We start from the raw sequence: 21,534 nt of genomic DNA, 5'->3' as shown, positions 1-21,534 counted from the left end.
TTCATGTGACATGAACTCAAAACCCTTCTACTTTCTGGTTCCTCTCCTATGGATATTATCCAGCTTGCCAATGTTTTTTTTAAATCATAACATCCGAAACTGAACACAATACTCCAGATGAGATCTGATGAGGGCAGAGTACAGTCTATTTCAAACTTGGTTTTGTTGAGTTAGTGACCCCCTTTGGGGGTTTTCTTGGCAGAGATACAGGAGTGGTTTGCCATTTCCTTCTCCAGCTCATTTTACATATGTGGAAGCTGAGGCAAATGGGTTAAGGGACTTGCCCAGGGTTAGTCACACAGTTAGCAAGTGTTGGAGGCTGCATTTGAACTCAGATCTTCTCGGCTCCAGCCCCGATTCTCTCTCCATTGTGCTTCCTGCCTACATTATTTTTTCACTGTTATTTCCCCATATTTTTTCTGCTGTCCACCAAGGACCCTGGATCCAGAACTGGAGTGGATTTTAAATGTTATCTAGTCCTACCTCCTCATTTTACAGATGAGGAAGCTGAGACGTAAAGAGATTAAATGACTTACCAGAGTAACCCAGGTAGAATGTGGCAGGGCTGGTATTTGGACTTCAAATTGAGCACTCTCTCTGCTATACTTTGCAACCTGTCTTTTCTCCCATTCCTTTGCCAGGAGCCATGTACCTTAGTGGCAAGAGTTCTAAATTTGAAGTCAGAAGATCTGAATTTGAAAGCTGGCTCAGTCACTTCCTGTCTTTGATACCCTGGATAAGCCATTTAATCCCCTTTGACTTCAGTTTTTCTAACTTTAAAATGTTAAAGCTTTTGCTCAGAAACCACTCTCGTCTTAGACAGCCACAGGCCTATCTAAGAGGATGTGTAGGAGTGGGGCAGGCTGGGGATTTCCGTTAAGTCTAATTTATATAATGGTCACTGCACGGTGACAGAGGCTAGACTTAGCTCTAGAAATTCTGCTCTATATTGACCACCAGCCAAGGAAGAACTATCTTTCTTGGCATAAAATGAGAATAATTTAGGAGAATGAATGAGAAAAGTAGAATGGAAAGTCTTCTAATCATTGCACTCTTGGCCAATTAATATGTTCCTACAAGAAGGGGGGAGGGTGGATGGGTGTAATCAAATCTATAAATCAGTCTACCATCTCTTGTTGCTAGCAGACTATTTCTTTGTAATTTTGTACCCTGTAGCACTAATGCATTTTAAAATTGGATTCTTTTAGCTCCTAGATATAGGAGCTATATTCATGATTTCATGGGTAGAGAGAACTGCCAGGTGAAGAAACTTCCCCTACCAATGCAAGTCAGCACCATTTCTACAAAAGTTACAGCTTTAGAATGTTGCCTAGAGCACTGAGAAGTTCAATAGCTCATCTAGAGCCGCATAGTCAGTGTGAAAAGAGACTGAATTTGAACCCGGGTTTTTCTTGGCTTTGTGTTTAGGTCTCAATCCATTATACCACACTGCCTTTCCTAAAGAAAAAAAAGTATGAAAAATCAAACTGGTTCAGTTACTATGCATGGTTTTCCTAGCTTATTCTTATTTCTTTATTATATTTATATTCTTATTTTCTAATTTCATGTTTTATTTAAATTATTATTAAATTGTAATATATATGTTATGTTATATCATATTTGTCTATTATATATGTCTTATTTATTTTTATTTATGCATTATTTTATTCTTATTCTTCCTATTCTTATTTTCTTGATTGTCTTCCTGGCTTAATTTTTAAGAAACTCCCTTCGCTGGAAAACTTTGTGTCTTTCTCCTACAGGAGAGAAATTCTGGACAACACCCAAAAACATACCCACAAGCTGACGAGCTCTTTCTCAAAAAGATTGTGACTTTTTAAAGTAATTTTTCCTTGTAACTTTTGTTTTTAGGTCACAATCCTTTCTGCATGCCTCTTCCCCCTCTCCAAAGTTGAACAAAGTAAAGTAGTGAAGTGAAAAATCAGCTGCAGTATTAAAGACTTTGGAGATGTCAGTCTTGCCCTGTAGACCAATGAGTGGAAGGACGTAAGACGAGGACTTTGATCACCCTCTTATGGAACCTTATGCTTTCACACTTACTAATAAGAAATAAACCTCAGCTACAAGCCACATAAGCTTCCTGTCTAGTGCTCATTTCCTGGAGCATTGCCAAATGATAAACAGCTTCTTACATGTCATGTACTTAAGGTATATTTTTCTTGTACGGAACAAATTATTTTAGTTTATTTCCTCTAGTGGAAATAACCAATTCACTCCTATTACCATAATGGAACTACTGATGTAGGCTGCTTCAGACACTATGGAGAAGAAATGGACATATGGAGTTATCTATTCATTCATCCAGATACATCTTGTCTGGGGTAAGCAGTACTTTGTTATCAGATGGCTATTTTTATTACATTTTTTAGGGCAAATGTTTATTTGCCTTTTACCTTTGTTTATTTTTTTAAATAACCTGTAAATGTCTATTAAAATAGGTCACTAAGAAGAAAACCATTATCAACATCTTTAAGAGTATATATTTTGTGGTGCAGTGGACAGTCTACTGGCCCAGGAGTTAGGAGGACTCCTCTTCCTGAGTTCAAACACTTACTAGCTGTGTGGCTCTGGGCAAATCACTTAGCCTTGCTTGCCTCAGTTTCCTCATCTGTAAAATTAGCTGAAAAAGGACATGTCAAACCATTCCAGTATCTTTGCCAAGAAAACCCCAAATGGGGTCACAGAGTCAGTCATGACTGAACAACATCTCCCATCTCAACTTATAGATGTCCTATCTCAATTTGAAAAAAGCACTTGCTTCCCTGCGTAAGATATTTTCACCTACCCTTTGCTAAGGAGAACTCCTAGAGTAATTTAAGAAATTATGTCTTTCATTGGCTGAAATACTCTCTGAATGATAGTCAAGATAACTCTAAAACACTAGGAAAAAAATCATGTTGCTGGAGATGCAGAGACTCCTTAACACCATTTCCTCTCCTAAGTATCTTTTTAATATGAAAAAGGCACTTCTCCAAATACAAGGGTCCTTGGGAGTTGAGCATATCTTGGACTTTAATGAGGTACGTGCTATAGTGGACCTGGGAGACAAAATAGAGCGTCCTTATAGAGGTAGGAACTTGAGACTCAAGAGCCACATTTGAAAATAGAAAGGAGAAGGAGAAAGATGAGTTTTCAGTCCAGACTATGTGTATATTAGAGAGTGCCCCAATATATCTGGAATTAACTGAATTACTCAGATAGACCATAATGATTAGGAAGCATTTAAGGATAATTTCCATATCAAAAAAACATTGCATAATAACTACTATAGAATAAAACAAAAAAATAAAAATGGGCATGTTATAAGGCACTCTCTGGGAGTAATATTACATTACAGTAACCTCTGGCTACCCCAATTTTTTCATCTATAAAAGTTCAACAATTCCTTTTTGCCAAAAACCCTCCCTTGATTTCTGTTACTTGATATCTTTAAAAAAGCCTTCTTTTGGGTCATGTTTGCCATAATATTTCAGTGCTCAGTGTTGAGTGCTAACCTAAGGCAAATACTATGATCTAGGGACCTGTGAAAAGTATCACTGTTTAAACTCACCACTTAAAACCACCCATTTAAAAAGTCCTCCCCGTCCCCATTCTTGAAGAAAATCTTTCTTTGATGTCTCATTTTGGTGTAAACATAGCCCTGGGTCCTCCAAGGTTATGTATTTCTGCTGAAAATAAGGTTGGTAGACCCTATGAAGCTGGAACAACTTTAAATAAGGAAGGAGCAGCCCCATTTTGTAAGGGAGCTTAAGAAATGAGGATTTTTTTTCTTTCTAAGACTTCAGACTGCTGAGCCAGAGTAGATAGTACTGGTCAATTGGATTTTTAAAATTTTCTCTTTATTGTGGATTTAACAATCCAAGTCATACTAATTGGATTCATTTTCAAGGCTAGCCTTTAAGCTAAATCTTTCCCTTCTTCCTCCTTAGTACCTTGAACAGGGATGATAGAACATGGAACACTATAATTATTGTTTTTGATAAAGATGATTTTATCCTCTCTAGAACAGGGTTCTTAACTTTTGCATATATGTGTTTGTGAGTATATGTATGTGTACGTGTATGTGTCCTAGACCCCTTTGGCAATCTAATGAAGGTCATAGACCCCTTCTCAAAATGATGTTTTCAAATACAGAAAATAATAAGGTTATAAAGGAAAACAATTATGTTGAAATAAATTTATTGATACAATTTTTAAAAGTTCAAAGGCCTCAAGTTAAGAACCCCTCCTCTGGATATTGTATTACCTATCCCAATCTTCTAAATGTTAGACTTTCATCTGAAATTTACTAAGTTGTATAATATTATATAATACATATATTTCATTTATATACAGTTAATATGCTGTATCATATGTAGGTCTAAAATTTAAACCAATCCAATTTAGTCCAACAAGCATTTATTGATAACATGTTTTGTGCTAAGCACTATGCAAAGTTCATGGGATTTGAAGACAAGACAAAAATGGTCCCCACCCTCCAGGTGCTGGCATTCTCCTGGAGGGGTGAGTTGGAAATAATGTGCTAAACAGCAAGTCTATATATGATGACTTAAGATAAAGAGCAAAATAAATAAATAATAGCATCAGGAAAGGTTTCCTGTAGGAGATGACACTCCAGCTGAGCTCTGAATAAAGCTCAGGATTCTAAGAATTGGGGGAAAGGTGGTAATGCATTCCAGGAAAGGGCAGAAAGCCTTTGATGTTTGCCCTTTCTTCTTGAAGAGGACCAGGATAGCAGGAAGGTGATATCTTGACTTGCAAGTGAATTGGATTTAACTTTCACTTCTGGAGCTATCTGGGTCCAGTGGCCAGCTATAGATCCAGGATGACTTGAGATGGCCCCAGATATAGTGGGAGACCTTGACCTGACAAAATTACAGAGGTAAAAGATGGAACATTGGATTCAAGCAAGTGCCAGCTCAAATGAAACTCAGAGTACATTAAGGGGAGTATTATGCAATGAGCCTTTAAACATATATAAGAACCAAATTATTTAGTGATTTAAATGTCAAATTGAGAAGTTTATATTTTCCTAGAGACATTAGAGAGCTATCGAAGTTTCTTTAGAAAAGGCTGGCATTAGTAGACTTCTGTTTTAGAATATTTTTAAAATTTAATTTTTTTCAATGAACAAAAATATTTTCTCTTCCTCCTATATTGCCTCCTTCACCAAATGAAAAAGAAAAATAATATTCTTGTAACAAATATGCATGATGAAGTGAAACAATTATTCCCTTGTCCATGTCTGAAAAGTACATCTCAATATGCACCCTAAATCCATCCCCTCTCTGACAGAGGGTGTGTAGCACGTCCCATCATCAGTCCTCTGGAAGCACAATCAGTCATTAAGAGATTATTTTGGCAGCTTGTGTGGAAGGTGGATTGGATCAAGAAGAAGCTAAGTACAATTATGTTTCTGTTGTAACAGATCATGAATCAGGTAATGTGGGCCTTAACTAGGATTGTAAACATATGAGTGGAACACCTCATAGGTGTTCCAGATATTGTGATGGTAGAATTGACAATACCAAGCAATTGAAAAACTGTAGGAAGAGAAGGTAAACAGGATGTCTGGAAGACATTATTAGACACATTAGTGTCTGGAAGGATTGTGTTTCTCTTAGTCGAGATAGAAACACATTATCGAACCAAGGAAATAAATCATCTTGAATTTTAAAATTCTCTTATCAAGAACTGTGCTGTTCTTATTTTCAAACAGGCTGAATTACAATTCAAAGGAAAATAATTTTACCAAACTACTCCTAGCTAAGTGGATGAGTTGGCTCAGCCTATCCTGATACTAAGTCCTCTGAGCCACCCAGGTTCCTCTCCACCACCATAAAAACAAGAAAGAGTCTTCATGCTGACTAGTTCTCCCAGTTTGATCAGCAATCCCAGAAACTAGTCCTGGTGGCCAAGGAAAAGTGAATCAGATGAACTGATGCTTTCTATTCTTTTCTTTTAGGCTCCTTAGAAGAAAGATTTGATGGAAGAAAAGTCATCTATGCTTCTCCTGGCACGGATGTGAACCTAACATGTCAGATTCAGAAGAGCGCCTCCTTGGTGCAGACACAATGGTCCAAGATCACCAATAGCATAGAAATGATAGCTCTCTACCACCCTCAGTACGGCTATTACTGTAGGGCTCAGACCTCCTGCCAGTCCTTAGTATCATTCACCAAATTGTCACTGGACATTTCAGAGTGGACTTTGCACTTGAGAAATGTATCTGCTGAAATGAGTGGGAAATATGAATGCAGCTTTACTTTATATCCAGAGGGCACTTGGACAAAGCTGCAGAACTTACTTGTGCAGACTGAAGGTAAGCAGTACAAATTAAGCATAAGTATGGGAGAGGTGATTGTGCCTTCTTGTATGATTTCAAAATAAGAAAAGAGCATGGTATAGTGGGTAGAGAGCTGGCTTTGTAGCTAGAAAGACCTGGGTTCAAATTCTGCCTCTGGTACTTACTATAAGTGTAACCCTATTCAAAGATATGACTTGGATGCTTGATATTCTTGGTCAATGGTGTCAAATTCAAATTGAAACAGATCCCTGCTGACAGCCTATTGACTCAAAAGTCTCAAAACAATATTTTCTAGATTGTATTGTTTTTTTATTTATTTTTAAATGTTTTCCTATTACATTTTGATCTAGTTTCAGAGCATCAAGGAGCCCACCAGCCAGGGTTTGACTCCTCTGCTCTAGGCAATTCTCTAGGTTGATAAGTTGCAGAGAAGGTGCTGACCTGCTTGAATAGACAGTGTTCTCATTCAGGAATTCCCTTTACTAATGAAATCACAGGTCCAGGCTTGGTCTTTATCCTTATGGAACAGTGGAGGGGGAAGGGAACCCTATCCCTTTAATCAGAAGACTTCGGTTCAAATTCTGCCTCTGATGGTGTGATTTGGGGCAAGTCATTTATTCTCCCAGGTTTCAGTGTCCTTTTCCATAACATGAGGATGTTAGACTAATGGCCTCTGAAATCTCTTATAACTCTGAATCTATTATCCTATGAAATTCCCAGTTAATCAGCTTTAGCTTTCTATTTGCCCCAAGGCTGTTTTTGAGGTCTGATATAGCCTATTCATTTTACAGGAAAGTGCCATGTGAATGATGCTGATTACTCAAGACTGTTGTTGTTTAATCTGTTAGTCATGTCCAGCTCTTCGTGATCCCATTAGGAGTTTTTTTGGCAAAGATACTGGAGTGATTTTCCATTTCCTTCTCCAGCTCATTTTGTGGATGAGGAAACTGAGGCAAACAGGGTGAAGTGACTTGTCCAAGATCACACAGTTACTGAATGTCTGAGGCCAGATTTGAACTCAGGAAGATAAAAGTCCTCTTGACTTCAAGCCTAGGGCTCTAAACACTGCACCACCTAGCCGCCCTATGAACTGCAGAGGAAAATGGCAAACCATTCCGGTATCTTTGCCAAGAAAATCCTAAATGGGGTAATGAAGAGTTGGAGATGGCTAATTGACTAAACAACAGGAAAACTGAATGGGTATGAGGCCAGGAATGCAGTCAGATGGACTTGCTCTTTGGCGGGGGGGGGGGGGAAGGGGGGAGTCAGGGGGAGAAGGAGACAGGATCAGTGGGAAGGAGAATGCCCCAACATGACATACAAAAGGGTAGGGAATGCTGAGAGGAAATATAGGAAGCCCATTTTCAGTCAAAGTAAGTAGACTTCCATAGAAAGAGTTAAAGGGCTTTCCACAGAAAGCTTCTTAATCCAAAGGATAGGGAGAGATTTCAAATCCTTCTTCTGACACTGTCACCTGTGTGACTTTAGGCAAATCACTTACTCTCTTGGCCTCAGTTTCCTTATCTGTAAAATGAGGGAACTGGACAGATGGCGCCTGAGGTCTCTTGCATGTCTAGATTTAGGATCCTTTAATGATAAGAAAAACAAGAAACTTTGCATTTAACTCTAGTTACTCACCTCATCTACAGCAGTTGCAAATGTCAGACAGACTGACAGCTACCTTTGTTGAGTCATTGGTATAAAGGAAGTCAATTGTTTTAGGATGGAAACAAAAGGGAGTCCTCTCTTTTAAGAACTAAAAATGAAAATGTCAGTTCACATGAGTGGCAGAGAGGAGAGAGAGAGAGAGAGAGAGAGAGAGAGAGAGAGAGAGAGAGAGAGAGAGAGAGAGAGAGAGAGAGAGAGAGAAAAGAAGAAGAAGAAGAAGAAGAAGAAGAAGAAGAAGAAGAAGAAGAAGGAGAAGAAGAAGAAGAAGAGAGGAGAGAGAAAAAAGAGAGACAGGAGAGAAAAACGAAAAAGAGCAAGAGAGGGAGAGAAGAAAGAAAAGACAAAAAAGAAGGAAAGAGAAGAAAGGAAGAGTGAGAGGAGAGAGAAAGAGAGGAGAGAGAAGAGAGAATAAAATAGGAGTTAATGAAGAGAGAGGAGAGAGAAGAAAGAAGAGAGAAAAGATAAAGAGAGAGAGAAGAAAGAATGAGAGAATAGAAAGAGGGGAAGAGAATAAAGAAAGAAGAGAGGGGGGGCGGAAATTAGAAGTATAGTACAGAACCTTGGATTTAGAATCAAAGGACCTGGGTTGGAATCCCTGTCTGGATTGCTTTGCTACCTGTGTGACCTTAGACAAATCAGCACTTCTTTAGATTTCAGTTTCCTTATCTGTAAAATGCGGAAATTATATTAAGGGCCATTCCATCTTAATATCTATGATCTATTAACTCTTCAGAGAGGGTTTATTCTAAAAGCAGAAAGTATTTGCTAGAACCAAGCACCAAAACAAAAAATATCTAACAGATAACAGAAGCAACCCTTGATTGGTCACATATAGTAATAATTATACAGTAATATAGTAATAATAACAGCTACCATTTAGATAGTGGTTACAATGTATCAAGCACTGTGCTAAGTTGTTTACAATTATTATCTCATTTGTTGTTCACAGCCTTCCCTGGTAGGTGCTATCATTGTCCCCATTTTATTGATGAGGAAACAGGCAGAGTTAAATGACTTACCCAGGGTCACACAACTATTAAGAGTCTGAGTCAAGATTTGAACTCAGCTGTTCCTGACTCCTGATTCCAGGTCTGGTGCTCTATTCACTATACCACTTAGATAAAAGTCAAAAAAAGATAGTAAGTCAGGGAGGAAGAATGAAGGATGAACAGGTCACATCATCTCCTTATCAGGCTTGCCAACTACAAAAATATTAGAATCTAAGATATATGTAATGCTTGAAGCTTTGCAAAGCACTTCACATATATTATCTCATAATTCACATAGGTGCCTTTTTAATCAAGTAGGTATGGGAAATTATTCTTATTTTACAGTCAAGTAAAGTTGTGGGGTTAAATGCTTTGCCTGTAGTCACACAGCCAGGAAGTGTCTGAGGTAGGATTCAAACTCATGGCTGGGTGACACCAAGCCCCCTGATCTATAATAGCTAGGTGGCACTGCAGATAGAACACTGGATCGAAAAATCAGAAAAACTTGATTACAAACATAGCCTTAGTCTGTGCTTAGCCTAGCTGTGTGACTCTGGGTGAGTCACTGAACCTGCCTCAGTTTCATCAACTGTAAAATGTCAATAGTAATAGCACGTACTTCTCCAAGTTGTTGGGAGGATCAAATGAGATAATACCTATTAAAACATTTAGGACAATACCTGGCACAGAGTAGGCACATAGTAAATGCTTGGGATTTTTTTCCTTCTTAGTCACTGAATCAGCAGTCTCTTAACAATTGAATCCACGATTAGGAATCAAGGTATCCAGGAACTTGATTGCTTTATTTGCCTGACCTTGCTCAAAGAAAAGTCTTTTATTGATTTGGCAGGTAATCAAAGAAGAGGAAGAATGTCTTAAGAATAGATCATCTGTAACTTTAATCAAGGAAGTCTAGCTGAACATTAAAGTTCTAGAGCCAACTTTTTTCTGACACTCTCTGCTACCTATGGGTAATTTGACGAGTCATTTGGCCTGTCATTCTCTTAACTTCCCTATTACTTTGTCCGTGGGGTCATTCATAGCATTTTCACTTGTTAATGTTAATCAGTCTCTGCAAGTAGGAAGTTTTGAGACTCTCCCTTAGATGAAACTACATAGGATGCCAAGCAAAATAGGAGCTCAAATGCCATTGAAAAATGCTGATTCCTCACAGCAGGATGGATGTGGGCCCTGAAAGGGGGCACAAGTCAATCCCAATATCCCAATGCAGAGACACCTCTCCAGCACAGCTGGTCTAGTGGACAAAGCTTTGACCTTGAAATCAGCAAGACATTGGTGTGCAACTTCCCTCATATCTTACTAATTGTGTAAGACTGGGAAGGCACTTCACCTCTACTCTCCTCAGTCTCCTTCCCTGTAAAATGAAGGCTTTGGATTAGATGACCTCTAAATGTCCTTCCAACTCTGTGTCTATAATGTATAATGACTAATAAATGTTAGTCAAAGATGTCCTCATGACTTTTCTCTTTTTTTGGAGAGGGGGGCTGGGCAGGGCAGGGTCTCCAAAAGCATATAGGCAGTGGGGTGGAAATTTCATAATCTAAGCAGGTTGTATGCATGTATTATTTATTTTAATGTTGCATACCTTCACATATCTATGCTAACTAGCTGTCTGAGGGCAGGTTATTTAGACTCTGTGATCTTAATTTCCTCATCTGTAAAATGGAGATAAAATCTGCTGTAGGTACCTACCTATCTTATAGAGTTCTTGTGAGGTTCAAGTAAGATAAAATATGTAAAATGCTTGGTGAAACTTAAAACCCCATATAAATTTCATTCTATCTATCCATCCATTTATCTATCTACATATATATACATATATATGTGTATGTGTGTATACATATGTATACACACAGGTATGTATGAATATATATGTATCAATTCATACATACACACATATGTATATGTGTGTCTATGGCTGTATGTGTAGATGTGTATATATGTGTGTGTGTAAATGTCTATGCATATATACATGTGTATATGTATGTATATATACACATACACACATATATATATATATTCTCCACATCTTTTGCCCACTAGTTCTATTACTGGATATGGTCCAAAAAAGGTAAGTAGCAGGCAAGAGATGTGAAGAAATCCCACAAGTATGCAGCTCTAGAATACCCTGGCTTCAAGTGCCATCCAAGTATTTTTAAAGTAATGCAATGGGAGCATCTCAGAGTGAGTGATTCCCAGTTCTACCAAGAATAAATATGACTACATTAGCCACATTGGGAGGAAGAGACAAATAGACATGCAGATAGAGACAGAGAGACAGAAAAAGACAGAGAAACAGAGGCAGACACAGAGATGGAGAGACAGAGACAGAAAAGTCAGAGAGGTAAAGACAGAAACAGAGAACGACTGAGACAGATGACCATAAACAGAAAAAGAGAGATGCAGAAGCAGAGACAGAGAGATGGGGAGAGCCAGAGAGACCCCACAGACAGAGAAAGATAGATATACAGAAAGACAGAGACAGAAAGATAGTATACTTACTGCTGTACTATAAATTGCTATAGATTTGGAGTCAAGAGAATCTAGATTTAAATCCTAGCTTTGCTATTTATTACCTCTCCAATCTTGGAGAGGTAGATCTCTCTAGACCTCTAGACCTCAGCTTTCTCATCTGTAAAATGGAGTGAAATTAGAAAACCCTTAAGATCTCTTCCAAATCTAAATACTATCATTCTAAATGGAAAATGCCTGACTAAAACGAAAATCTGGGAAATATAAGAAGATCTACTTTTACAACAAAAAGATATGAGCCTAAGAGATACTGTGACAGTATGTGGCTCCACCCCTTCCATCACAGCTGCATCTGGCTTTGTTCTAATGCCAGGCCTTGAGGCCTGTGGGTTACCCGAGTCTTCTTACCTCACCTCCCGAGGTCTTCGGTTGGCCAAACCGGATGCTCGTATGAGAGAAAGGACGTTCCAGAGTTGAACAAGGGTTGAGCTTTATTTCAGGGTCTAGTTACAAGTGCAGGGGATTCTTCCTTAGGAGGGATAGAAGAATCTCCCAAGGAGGCAAAGATCTTACAATAAGAGATTGGAAGTAGAAGTACAAGCGGGGAGAGAGGGGGAGGGGAGAGAAGGAGAAGAGGAAAAGCGGAGCCTTGTGTCCTCTTTGGCTCCTCACGTGCTAAGAGAGCTTTCAGGCTTCCCTGATCCTACTTAACTCTCCAGTCGCATAGTTTGCATCTGAATACCGTGCTGTTAGATAACAATAGTGTGCCCAGATCCGGGACAATCTCGAGGGCGGGGAGATCTCTCTCCCATCATGTTTCTCACGGGAAGAGGCAGAAATACACGAGATAGCTCGGTTCACCTCGATTCCCAGCCGTTTCCTGGGGGGGTCTCGTGAGAGCTCTAAGATTTAGAAGTTCCCACCTTTACCCGCCTGAGACTGTCCACACGGAATTGAGCTTCCAACCCCAACATTCTAAGGCCACAAGATTGGTACGAGCCTGCTACCATGGGTCACTCTTCCTCAACATTCTACTTATGGAATTCTGCTCTCATTGAATTCAAAGAGAGATGCTGGCATTTCATGAAGATTATCTGATGGGACAGGGAGGAGAGAGCGGATTACAACTCCTGCCATGGCCTTTCGTTTCTCAGTGTCTTTGATCATAAGACATAGTTCATAGAAGCGCAGATTCTGAGCTTGAAGAGAGCTTAGAGGTCATGCAATTCAATTCACCTCCTTTTACAGATGAGGAACTGAGGCCCATAGAAGTAATATGACTTTCAAAAGTCTCATGGGTAGTTAGTGTCAGAGCTGGGATTCAAACTCAGTCCCCTTTCTCCAAATCCACTGTTCTTCCTACTTATCAAAATCACAAAGAGAGATAACTTACATCTTACATAAGAGAATCAAGAGGACAAAAAATGATTTGTACTGTCTGGAATGAAGGTCAGCCTGAACAAGATGAATTTTAATAGTGATAAAGGGAAAGGCCTATATTTAAGTTTTAAAAAATAATTGTATCTGCACAGTATAAGTCAAGATGGCAGTACATTTGAGAAAAAAAGACCTGGGATTTATGGAACAGCAAACTCAATATGAATTAATTGTGTAACATCACAGTCAAAAAAAATTCCCCAAATCAAAAACAAATATGATCTTAAGCTGTATTGAAAGAAGTATAGCATCCAAAAAAGACAGGTGATAGTGCCATTATACTCTACCTTTGTTAGACCACATATAAACTATTGTGTTGAGTTCTAGAGGTCACAGTTTAAGAAGAACAAACCTCAGTGACTCCTGGCTAGGAGAGTGAGAGGATTTGAAACTGTTACCCAAGGATTGTTTTAAAGAACTGGGGATGTTTGTCCTGAAGAAGAGAAAAGGACTTAGAGCTAGGGGCAATATGATTCTTGCGTTTAAATATCTGAACAATTATCATCAGGAAAAGGGACTAAATATTTTTGCTTAAACTCAGAGAGCAAAACTCAAATCAATGGGTGCAAGTTATAAGAAATCAGTACACTTTTGATGCCATTTATGGAGGAACTTAATAAAAAATGCAGTGATCTAAAAATAGAATGGTCTTTCCTTGGAAGGGAGTGAGTTTTTTGTACTAGAAGTATTCAAGAAGAGACTGAATGATGCTCTATCATTAATTTTATAGAGGAATGTTGTATGCTTTAAGTAGACATTGAAGTAGATAACCTTTTAGGTATCTTCTGTCTTCATTAATCATAGTTTGGGAATTAGCCGTTCTTCTTTCATTTCCTGATAATGATTTACACAATTATTCTGAAGGTGGAAACCAGTGTATTCTGTCTTGTCTTCACTACTTCCACTTAAAAATCTGCAGTTCTAACCAAATTATGATACTATTTTATTTAGCATCAGTAACTTGAATCAATTCACCATCCAGAAAGGGGGCATGTGCTGGTTCAGATGAAAAGAGGCAATAGATCATGGCGTTAAAACGAAAGGAGAGGGGCAGTGAGGTGGTGCAGTGGATAGAATGCTCGTCCTGGAGTCAGGAGGACTTGAGTTCAAATCTGGCCTCAGACACTTATTAGCTCTGTAACCCTGGGCAAATCACTTAACCCTGATTGTCAGGAAGCAAGGCGGGAGAGTATCATATGCCTTTAAAGAAAGTACATTCTTGATTTAAAAAGAGACACAAGGTGAACCTATGTCTCTTAAGCTGATAGCTCTCCAAAACCTGCTCAAATCACCAGGGAGATAGAGGTCACTGACATGGAAACAGAACTAATTCCACACTTTTCTCACTGTAACTTTATAGTAGATCAGTTTCAAAGTCAAGGTCTGAACCTTTCTGAAATGGTTCTGCTTCCTGATTAGAGACAGGGCCAAACTACAGCAGACATGCACTCACCATTAGCTTGCAAGCTATGATATTGGCAAAGGGAGAAGATGTCAGCCAGCTGATTTGAGCCCTAGGTAGTAACACCATGGTACAGTAGAAAGCATATTGGATTTGGAATCAAAGGCGTCTAGGTTCACATTCACCCTTTGCCATTTAGTACCTTTGACTTCAGGGAGCTAGGTGGTATAGTGAATAAAGTGCCTGGCCTGAAGTCAGGAAGACTCATCTTCCTGAGTTCAAATCCAGCTTCAGGAGAGTTAACTTAACTAGCTATCTGGACAAGTCACTTAACCCTGCTCGCTTTGGTTTTCTCATCTGTAAAATGAGCTGGAGAAGGAAATGGCGAAACACTCCAGTGTTTGCCAAGAAAACTCAAAATGGAGTTACAAAGAATCAGACATGACTAAAAATGACTGAACAACAAGCTATTCTTTCATTTTTAGATAAAGAGTATGAATTACATATTAAAGATCACTTCCATATTTAAATCTATGATCCTACTATATGCCCCCAGAGGCCCTCATGTATTAGCTCACTTCTTACCAAAAGGGCTACTCTTTTCTTCCCTACTCCTTGTTCCCTTTAACTTCCCTTCCTTCCTTTTCTTCCACTTCATCAGGCAAAATAATCTCTGGGATTCAGTTTCCTCCACTGTAAAATGAGGGGAAAAAGAGACTAATCTGAAGTTGCATTTGACTCTACATCTATGAACCAGTGATTCTTTCTTTCACCTCTTTTATTCTCTATTTTTTCTAACCTGAACCTCAAGGTTTCCAAGTAAGAGATGTAACATCCCTGTCTCTATGACTTGTGACCCACGCGATTTCTGATTCCTGTACTAGACAGTGGCATAAAACAATCATTCACTTGGTTACCCACCTTCCTGGTGAGTCAAAAGTAGTTACTGAGCATTGACATACATGCTACCTTCTGGGAGTTTGCAAGCTAATTGGGTAGGTAAACCCTGTGTGGAGTGAAACTCTTCTAAAATACTTACATACAAATGTATATGCAAATGAATGTGAAAGTAGTGTACTACAAATGACACGCATCAGTGCTTAGGTGTTTGAAGTTAATCAGTATTTCCTGTTTGCTTTCCAAGTCATTTGCATCTCTCTTCCTCTCCTCTGTTCACAAAGCATTAATATGTGCCTAAGAGATCAGCCCTGGGTTCTCTCTTGGAGAAGTCATTCTGTTCTCTTCTGTCTCTCATGAGGCCTTCCAGATAGCATGTGATTTATGTTTGTTCTCTGTGCTATGGTGCTATAGGATTAGTGTGAAAATATGGAAGTCTGTACTTAGCAGAATGGATAGCTAGATGGTGTAGATGAGCCTAGAGCCAGGAAGACTCATTTTCCTGAGTTCGAGTCCAGTCTCAGACCACTAGCTACTTGACCCCGGGACAGTCACTTAACCCCGTTTGCCTGAGTTTCCTCATCTGTAAAATGAGCCAGAGAAGTTAACAACAAACTACTCCAGTGTCTTTGCCAAGAAAGCCCTAAATGTAGTCATGAAGATCAGACATGACTAAAAAGACTGAACAACAACACTTAGCACAATATCAAGGTGCTGAAAGCTTGGCATGTATGCTTTCTCAGGATTTCAAAAGGAAATTGTTTCTTTCTTTCCACCACACAGAAAAGTAATTTCTAAAATGATCCAAAGAGCTGCATTTCAGGTCGCATAGTTATGTATGGTTATGTACCAAAGCTTCTCTGATTTGCATCAAGACAAATTAGACTTTAAGGTTTATATATATGCATAGATAGAGATAAGGATGGAAATGGAGATAGTTGCAGTGAGATAGAGATAGATATGTACTTAAAGATATATGTACATATCCATATATATGTACTCAAACACACATATATACATTCTGAAAATTGGAGTAGAAGTTTTGTGGTTGTTGTAGTTTTTCCAATTATTACTAAAGCTTTAGAAATGTTTTCTATTCTTGGCCTCCCTCTCACCACGACTGAACTTCTTTCCTCCTTGATCTGTAAGCTACTAGGAATGCGAGGACAAGTCCTCCTGCTGCTTTTGCCCAAGAAGTATGCTTTGATGGATCTGTGATCTCATCCATGTGAAATATAAAAATTACAACTCTAAAAACAAAGACATCAATTTCCAAAGTTGTGAAGTCCTCATCTGGGATGGAGAGAGAGAGCAGAGACAGAGAGAGGAAGAGTCAGAAAGAAACAGAAACTGAGACAGAAAAAGAGGGATGGAGGTGGGGAACAAAAGGGGAGAGAGAGAGAGAGACAGAGACAGAGACAGAGAGAGACAGAGAGAGACAGAGAGAGGAAGAGTCAGAAAGAAACAGAAACTGAGACAGAAAAAGAGGGAGGGAGGTGGGGAACAAAAGGGGAGAGAGAGAGAGACAGAGACAGAGAGAGAGAGAGACAGAGAGACAGAGACAGAGAAACAGAGAGAGACAGAGAGAAAACAGTTGGGTAAGTAAAAAGAAAGAGGAGGAGAGAGAAAAGGAGAGGAGAAGGAAAGAAATGAGAGAAAGGGTATTTAAAATTTATTGTATGTTACTTGAATAGGAGGATATTTCCACACAGTTCCACAACATGGAAATTTCATGCTTTAAAAATATATTCTCAGTCATATCATCTAGGTAGAAAAAAACACCCAAAGCCTATGGGCCAGCTCAGCTTTATTTTTCCCTTACTACTTCTTAATGGTTGCGTATATGCCTGTAGACATTCACACATTTCATTATTGCTACTTTTCACTAAAGAGGCAAACTGTATACTGGGTTAACCAGTTGTGAACCAGGCAAATATGACCAGAGCCTTGATAATTAATTCAGGGTCAAGACTGAACAGAAAGTGCTGTTGAATTTCCACTTGGGTGCTGTTCTGTTGTGCCTATGATTTTCAGCCTTACATTTACAACCCGTTTTGCTTCTTGGCAGCTCAGTTTTATATTTGCAAAGTATGAGGTAATAGTCCTTGTTTCCCCTCTATTTTATAGGAGTGCTCTGAGGATTAATATATCACATTTTGTGAAAGTATCCACATTCTTTGGATGAAAGAAATTTTATAAGCTTAAAATATGACTGTCGACATTTTCTTTTTTCTTCTTTCACTTTGCTACAGTTGCACAAGATGAGACGGGAGGCAACTATACAATTGAAGTATTAGTCAACCATGCACTGGAAATCCCATGTTTTCAAAATATATCCTCAGTCGTTTCATCTGGGATTACTGTCGCCTGGCTGATGGTAAGCATTTCTGTTTCCAATGAAAAGCTAACCTGAAATGTACATATTTGATTGAGTTTTAAAAGAGTCAGTATAAATTGTAATATTCAATCAATCAGCCAGCATTTATTTTGTGCCTTCTATGAACTAGGCACAAAGGCCAAAAAAAATCCTGCCCTCTGGAAGCTTGCATGCTTTTTAGGAAGACAATGTGTATGTAAACATATGAAAAATACATTAAAAATGACTTCAATGTAGTTTAGGGGGAGGTAGGAAGAGAAGTGGGAGGACGCAGAAATGACTCATGCTTGAATTGAATCTTCAAGTAAACTAGAGATTCTCAGAGAATTGGGAAAGGAGGGAATAATAAATCCTAGACTTGGGGAGACAAGCAGAGCAAAGTCATGGAGATGAGAGATAAGATGTGATGTGTGAGGAACAGCAAAAATATGCATAAATTTAGTCATTTTCCTAATTATTCCAAATTTTGAATGGCTTGACTGTATGTTCATTTGTATTTGCTGCATCACTGCTTTGCAGTATTCTTCCCTTATGAGCATAGAGTAGGACTTCCCCAAATAAGGCTGCATTTTCATTTTGTTCCTAACACCTTCCCATCCCTTTCACCCCACAGAGTGACCCTTTACTGTGCTATATATAGTTGGAGAAGAATTAGTGTTTTGAATGAGCAAGAACTCACTGACTAGCTAACTCTTTTATCTAATACTTTAGGCCTTAGCTCAATATCCTGCTGAGACATCTGCTTAGATAAATGGAGGAGGTATGGAAAGATCAAATGACTTTCTGAAGGTCATACAGTGAAACGATGGGGGAAGCAAATTTCAGACTTCTGTCTTTCCTTGATTCTGCTACCAGACCAGAGAAGTGTGCCCCTGCACAAATAAATTTCTTTTAAAAAGAGAATGATACTGTAGCTTAGAGGAGTCTCTTTGGGAAAAAACCTCTGCTTTAAAGGATCGTTGCATTGACATATTTGGTAATTAGATGCCTTGTGTACTTCCTTGTGCCAAAAAAAGTCTGCTCTTATTTTAAGTCCTTGTTTCTAATTGATAGCTGTGGGATTGAGAGAGTCGAATGCAAAACAACTTATTCTGATTCTATCATACAGTAAAATGTGGCTTTTCATTTTATAGTAGTTAATCTTCCTCAAAAGACTTACAATCTCTAAAATATAACCTTGGGAGGCATTTTATTGCCAATTAAATTAATATTATTATGGGTTCAATATTAGTGACTATTATCCAAGCAAGTTGGGTAGATATTTTATGGAAGATTTGTGGGGTAGGGAGTGGGGAGAGAAGGGGGAGAGGGAAATACGGACAAGAATTGAATAAAATGAGAAGGTAATCTGCCCTGGTTGAAGGAATATGTGCAGCAAAGATGTCATGAATCATGTATATTGCCCCCCTGAGGATGACCCCAAGCTGAGACCTATTCACTGATTGCTCAGTCTCCAGTCTACTCTGACTCCACACTGGCTGCCCTGCCCCCCATTCTCAAGGAACTTCCCTCCCTCCCTCTCCTTTTCTTTCCCCTTCCAGCTCCCCTTTATGTTTTGTATCCCTGGCTTTTAGCACAGTGTTGGTACATAGTGAGTGCTTAATAAATGCTCACTCACTCACTCGTCTTATCTATTTATCTATCCATTTATCTATTGTCAAACTGGAAGTTTGGTTAAAAGAGGCAAACAGGCTAGGTGATATATAAATTCGTATTGTTTATACCCTTAAACCTAGCAGATACATGTACACAGAGTCAAAACTTAAATTTTGACTGACTGATGAAAGAATGAGAAGCCTTACATATGTTTTAGAACAATCTCAACTCAGAATGTCTACGTCATTCAAATTTATGATCTCCATATATGTTGAACCACAGGAATTTTCTTAATTGAACAGGTTGTAAATACAATAAAATAAAAGAGTTGATGAAGTGTTGATTGAAATTACAACTCAGGATGTCTGTATTTCCTTTATCATTAATATGATATAACATAGTATATATCCATAAAATATTATGTAAGAAAAGTCCCATTATTCAAGGTAGTAAGACTACCTTGGTTAAAACTCTTTATCCTTAAAGGCCATAAACAGAAGAAAATGCTCTTAGCTCCATCCAGCCTTCCAGTTGTTGACGCAGGAAGAAGCATTCTCTGCGTTTACTCAGAGAACAAAGAAGGGCATATGCCAAGGTTCTTCTTCTGACTGATTAATTCAGTCCCTTATTGGTGTTCAAATGATCTTAAATGATCATCTCCATCCATCCATCCATCCATCTACCCATCCATCTATCTATCTATCTATCTATCTATCTATCTATCTATCTATCTATCTATCTGTCTATCTGTCTATCATCTATATTATTATAGGCATCAGTGAGATCTAGCCTTGGAATCAGGTAGATTTAGGGTTCAAGATATACCTCTGACAAGTACTAGTAGTATGTCCAGGAGTAAGCCACTTCTGAACCTCTCAATAATTCAAGTGAGTCTCTAAGGATTATAAATTACAAAGGAGTTGCAGATCTGGTCCTGATAAAGGGATTTTTTAATATAGAGATTTCCCTAAAGATATCATAACTCTAGACAGGCACCAAGTGGAGCACAGTCCAGCATGGATCACACCATGGCAAGAACAAGACTGGAACAGGCTTCAAGGCTCCATGCCACCAACAGCAACTGTGGGTCCCAACTCACAAATTCCTCAACTCACAAATGACAAAGGTCAGTGAGAAAACTCTTTCACTTGAGTGAGAGGGGAAGGCAATGGTCTAGCCCATGCTCCAGGCAACCACAGCTTCCATTGTTGGAACGCTGGCCTAAAGCCCCTGAAGGAACTGAGCAGCTGATCTGGATCTCAGCCCTGAGTGGAGTCCTGGGGTAAGAAGGAGTGCAGGCAGGAGTAGTGGAGCTAGTGGAGGCTCTGGAGAGGTAATCCTGCTCACAGACCAGAGCACAAACCAGAAGAGGAATGAACTCCTCTCCCTTGATTGTGCTACCTTGGAGGAACTGGGGACTTACAAGTCCCCAGTGTATACCCTCCCCTTGACAAAGAACTCAAAAGTCAAGTAACTGGCTGGGAAAATGCCCAAAAAAGGGAAAAAGAATAAGACAATAGAAGGTTACTTTCTTGATGAGCAGGTATTTTCTTCCACCCTTTTGGATGAGGAGGAACAATTTAGGTCTCCAGAGGAAGACTTAAAAGTCAAGGCTTCAGCATGCAAAACCTCCAAAATAAATATGCAATGGTCTCAGGCCATGGAAGAGCTCAAAAAGGATTTTTAAAATCAAGTAAGAGAGGTGAAGGAAAAATTGGGAAGAGGAATGAGAGAGATGTGAAAAAAATCATGAAAAAAGAGTCAATAGCTTGCTAAAGGAGACCCAAAAAAATGCTGAAGAATTTAATACTTTTAAAAGTAGACTAACTCAAATGGCAAAAGAGGCCCAAAAAACCAATGAGGAGAAGAATGCTCTAAAGAACAGATTTAGCCAAATGGGGGAAGTTCAAAAGCTTGCTGAAGAAAATGGTTCTTTAAAAATTAGAATGGAGTAGATGGAAGCTAATGGCTTTATGAGAAACCAAGAAATTACAAAGCAAAACAAAAAGAATGAAAAGACTAGAAGACAATGTGGAATATCTGATTGGAAAAACAACTGACTTGAAAATAGATCCAGGAGAGACAATTTAAAAATTTTGGGACTACCTGAAAACCATGATCAAAAAAAGAGCCTACATTTCATCTTTCATGAATTCATCAAGGAAAACTGCCCTGATATTCTGGAACCAGAGGGTAAAATAAATACTGAAAAAATTCACCAATCACCTCCTGAAAGAGATCTCAAAAGAAAAACTCCTAGCAAAATTGTAGCCAAATTCCAGAGTTTGCTGGTCAAGGAGAAAATATTGCAAGCAGCCAGAAAGAAACAATTCAAGCATTTTGGAAA

At 38.8% G+C, this 21,534-nt stretch overlaps 1 protein-coding gene across 1 annotated transcript in view; it reads left to right on the top strand.

Moving 5' to 3' along the window:
• The first annotated feature begins 1,883 nt into the window (after positions 1-1,883).
• Positions 1,884-21,534, top strand: part of CD96 (CD96 molecule) — a 118,193-nt gene continuing 98,542 nt past the window's right edge. The window contains exons 1-3 of the mRNA XM_072614042.1: positions 1,884-2,342; positions 5,987-6,343; positions 17,467-17,591. Coding sequence (XP_072470143.1) covers positions 2,282-2,342; positions 5,987-6,343; positions 17,467-17,591 — 543 coding nt within the window. The 5' untranslated portion in view covers positions 1,884-2,281. The remainder of the gene's footprint in view (positions 2,343-5,986; positions 6,344-17,466; positions 17,592-21,534) is intronic.

This window comes from Notamacropus eugenii, chromosome 5 (genome assembly GCF_028372415.1).
Source record: "Notamacropus eugenii isolate mMacEug1 chromosome 5, mMacEug1.pri_v2, whole genome shotgun sequence".
NCBI lineage: Eukaryota > Metazoa > Chordata > Mammalia > Diprotodontia > Macropodidae > Notamacropus > Notamacropus eugenii.
This window is presented reverse-complemented; position numbering and strand designations above follow the sequence as displayed.